Source organism: Gymnoscopelus microlampas (genome assembly GCF_963454915.1).
Source record: "Gymnoscopelus microlampas genome assembly, chromosome: 22".
NCBI lineage: Eukaryota > Metazoa > Chordata > Actinopteri > Myctophiformes > Myctophidae > Gymnoscopelus > Gymnoscopelus microlampas.
In genome coordinates this window covers 8,127,943-8,132,672 of record NC_139959.1, presented here as the reverse complement: position 1 = coordinate 8,132,672, position 4,730 = coordinate 8,127,943, and the positions used below count along the sequence as shown (strand labels likewise).

At 41.5% G+C, this 4,730-nt stretch overlaps 1 protein-coding gene across 1 annotated transcript in view; it reads left to right on the top strand.

The window, feature by feature from the left end:
- Positions 1-3,497, top strand: part of ptprn2 (protein tyrosine phosphatase receptor type N2) — a gene marked incomplete at its 5' end in the record, with an annotated part of 226,898 nt that extends 223,401 nt beyond the window's left edge. Inside the window, 2 exons of the mRNA XM_084048743.1 lie at positions 884-957; positions 3,367-3,497. Coding sequence (XP_083904869.1) covers positions 884-957; positions 3,367-3,438 — 146 coding nt within the window. The 3' untranslated portion in view covers positions 3,439-3,497. The remainder of the gene's footprint in view (positions 1-883; positions 958-3,366) is intronic.
- Between the last annotated feature and the right edge of the window lie 1,233 nt (positions 3,498-4,730).

Sequence of the window (4,730 nt, the reverse complement as noted above, 5' to 3'; positions counted from 1 at the left end):
TCCCTCCCTCTTTCTCTCTCTCTCTCTCTCTCTCATCCTCTCCTTGGCTTTCAGAAAACATCTTGAGAGCTTAGGGGCTACCTCTACTTCTCTCCCACACTCACACTTTCTCTCTGATGATTCCCTTTTTCTTTCCTTTGGGGAAGGAAAACTCAAATGAACCCTGGCAACAACTTCAAATCCTGTTTTAACCGAAAAAAAGAAGCTAACAATAGTCTTAAAGTCTTAAAGAGAGAGAGAGAGAGAGAGAGAGAGAGAAGAAAACAGACTTGCAGATTTGCATTACAACACTGCACACTACAGTGACACTACAACGCTGGCTATATAACTACACACTACTTGATAAGGGCTGAAGACAACCAACTGTTGAAATCAGCATCTGGATATTTTTTTTTATAAATAACTGGAAATCAAGGACAAATCTTTTTACACACACACACACACACACACACACACACACACACACACACACACACACACACACACACACACACACACACACACACACACACACACACACACACACACACACACACACACACACACACACACACACACACAGACAAATCTACATAAATATTAAGTCAAAACCTGTAGCTTGTTTTTGTATTTAAAAAAAGCCTCTTGTCAAAGAAAACAGTAGGCCTACTTCACATTTTCTGAATACATTATTTCACATTTCCCAGACGCCCAAAAATATCCCACTGCATATTTTATGGAGAAACAGTTCTGTGGCTTGCGTCCAAGTCTTTCGAGGGATGAATGTAATAATTTTCAATCGCTCCACCATTCCAGAGGGAGCCCTAGCATAAAGGGAGATTGACAGATGTGAGCTGGATTACTCCGCCGCTTTGAACTCAGTCCAATTTGCGGTCTGTTGCAGGTGCTAAAGAGATTGATATTGCCGCTACCCTGGAGCACTTGAGAGACCAGCGAGCCGGCATGGTCCAGACAAAGGTAAGGTCCCCTGGATCCGAGCTAGAAATAGAGGTGATGCCAGGGGTGGGGTTTGGCTTGCTGTCATTCAAAGACAGGTGTGTGTGTGTGTGTCTACATCAAGTGATAGTGAAGTTTCTAGAATCAAGTGATATGATGGTACAATATAGACCAGTGTTTCCCAAACAATGGGTTGGGACCCATTTAAATGTATTTATTTTTTATAAATAAATAATCTTGAAACATCAAATTTTCAAAAGAATTTCAGATTTTTTGTTTAAAAAATCTAAAGAATTCCATAAATGTAAACAACTTGTAAGAAATAGTTAAAATAGCATCTCTACCACCACACAACATGTCGCATTGTGAGCTTGTAGAGCAGCTATTTTCACTATCAAGTGATTATAATGTATAAATACATAATGTATTTTTTAGCTGAAAAGTTTGGCAACACCTGATATAGACGATCGCTTTAGCAGTAGGGCACCATTTTCATCTGAAAATAAAGACCTTTTGGAACTACATTAATAGAAATAATAGTTCCTAATTTTCACTCAGACACCTCAGTTCAATGTAGAACAATCACTGTAATGACCCTAAACAGAAATTGGTGCCATGCTCAGGAAATGTGATGTAAATTGCTCAATTCATAAAAGCGCCCGTTGAATAGAAGGGAAATAGGCACTGTGTTTGTTTCACACAGAGAGCTAATCAAAGGTGCCATATTAAAATGTGTTTCTCTCAAAGTTGCTGCATTTCTGTGAGCAAGCGTTGATTTATTCTACAAGTTTTGGTCTCACTGTAGCTGGCATTCCTCTTCCTGATATTGCTAGTTTTAGGATTAATCTTCAATTTAATACACAATACAGTATATCTTCTTAACAATGGACTACTTCGGCAAATTGTAAGGACGTGTACCAAAGTGTTTTCTCTCATCTTCTGACACAAATGAGTGTAGGAAGTCTCTTTTGTGTCTTTACAATATTTTAAAAATATGAATAATGTTAATAATAATGGTGACAACACAGCCATGTGCAGGGCTGGTAATTCATGGATCTTGCTTGTTAACAGACTGCAGCATTCTTAGAGATGGTTCATTAATGTTCTGGTTTTACTGCCCCATTCTGCTCAGCCTAGACGAGCAGTGGGCGGAAGGCTGTCTCTCTGTCTGACGAGGCTAAATGGAAATTATGTTGGGGTGTATTGTTGATTCCACTTTGCTACTGCGTGCACAGACTGTAATGAGGTATGAAATGTAGAGAGGTTAAGGTGTGATTATATTTCATACCCCATGCATTTGGTTTGTTGCATTTTTTGTTTTAGATAAATCTCACCAAAAAATAATCGTATTTCCCTGTTTTTTTTGACACTTTACGTTTTCCCCTCTAAACAACATGGTAGTAGTAATTGGGCTGCATGTTGTCTGACCATTTTGTTCCTCTACATCCCAACTGCTCCTTCTCTACTCCTTCTCTACTCCTTCTCGTGCAACAGAGAGTGATCTCCCCCTAGTGGTGTAGATATGTGCAGCACGTTACACCGCCTCTATCTAACATCAAATGGGCTAAAAAGGTTAGGTTGAAGTAAAGTTAAAAACTTCAGAATAAAATAGATACTGGTCTGTTTGTTTTCAACACCAACAGTATACTCAACACCAGTGTCAGTGATAGTATAACCAAGGACACAGTAAAATAGAAAACTTTAAAAAATCCCGACAAAACTGTGAAAGCTAAAGACATTGGCCACCAATGAACACATTATTGATTTAGTCTGTCCTCGGGCCAAACTATGGCCGGCCCTGTGTGTGTGTTGACACATCTAAGACATTGTTCCCTCCAAACTCCCACATACCTCTCTGCTGTGAGTGGATTCTGCGGAGGAGCGGAATATAAAAACACCAGGTCTTCAGGGCAAACATCGATCAGCCCCGTTGTGCTCCCCAGGGACCACTGTGAGTCGGTCTCACAAACACGTGTGTGTGTACCTACACACACACACACACACACTCACACAGTTGAGAGAGACAGCTTGCCTCGAGGCTCCATTTTGAGACACACCTGTCTCGGTCGATAGCGGTGGCGACTAAACACGCACGCATATCCGGAGCTAAAGAGAGACACACTTTTATCTCTATCTGTGGCCTAATGCATACTGGGTAGGGGTCATGAAGAAGGTATAGAGGGAGGTGGTGAAGGGGGTTTATATACCACGCCTCAGTGGAATTATGGTACACACACACACACACACACACACACACACACACACACACACACACACACACACACACACACACACACACACACACACACGCGCGGCCGTACATGGAAACGTATTGTAGATATAAGCCAGCTAAAACTTTCTCCCCCTCTCTCACCTATATTCCCTTGGTTCCCCTCCTCTTTATCTCCATCCCCTCCGTCTCGTCTTCAGGAGCAGTTTGAGTTTGCGCTGACAGCTGTGGCAGAGGAGGTGAACGCCATCCTGAAAGCTCTTCCTCAGTGAGGGCTCTACGCCCCCAGCTTCTCCTCGCTGGCTGAACACACTCTTCCCTCTGCCCACACAAGACTGACATTTCTCTCTGCCCTTCCCTCGCTTTATTCCTCCATTCTGCCAGCTGCTCGCTCGCTCTCTCTCTCTCTCTCTCTCTCTCTCTCTCTCTCTCTCTCTCTCTCTCTCTCTCTCTCTCTCTCTCTCTCTCTCTCTCTCTCTCTCACTCGCCTTCACTCTACTGTATGTACTTATGAATGTTGTGCCAGATATCTCACCTGGATTCATATTGGCAAAGCGCCTCTAATCCAGGATCAAAGCATTCTTAAAAAGAGGATGTGTTGCTACACATCTGTGGGTCTAGCAAACCATTCCATACATTTCTGGAACACCTTTCAACCTTTCAGTGACATTATGTTAATACCAACAGAATGCAACGCATATGCTTTGCTGAAAAAATACCCCAAATGTATGACAGAGATGTGATGAAAATGAGTGTGTGACTGTAGTGCAACATACGTACTAACAAACATGTGTACTACTACTGACATTATGTATTGTCATTTTCATGTTTTATTGAAAAGCAGACATGATAGTTCATACTTCCTGAATTTGAAATTCCTGAATATTGATTTAGCTCTTGAGAGTGTAAAAATGTATCGGTCCAGTGGTTTGCGATATTAGCTCCGGACACGCAGACAGACGACACAAATTCACAGACTTGAATCGCTCCCCTTTGGGCACGCTAGTCAGCGTTGAGGGGGGGTATATTTTTTTACACTCTGAGTCAAATCAACACCTAGGATTTAGCTGTCTTGATAGTATAGGGACAAGTTGAGGCCTGATCTGGGGACATTCTGTATACCGTATGTCAGCACTCAGAATTATGAGACGATCTGTCAATATGAGTCTTGGTGCTATTTAACTGTCATGTACTGTATATAAGTTGTTACTAAAGCTACAGTCCTAATGCCACTAACAGCTATTTAGATGACATCAAGCGAAGAGATTTGTTCCAAAATGTGTCATTTGGGGGGGCGGGGGATTATGGATACGCTGGCAAAAGTGCAAAATTGAAACTAATAACGGTACCTTTTACAAGATGCTTGGCAAAAGGACTGGTCCTTTTATAGAGTAGATCTTGTATTTATTGAGCTATAATTGAATGATAAACGTCTGGTAATATTTGGCTACAGTATGTAGAGTTATGGGAACAACCTCTTCCAGTGTGTTTCTCTCTTTGTGATTCTGAATATGAAACTATGTTCTACTCAGCATCAGACACCATAGATGTTGTTGACATGTGT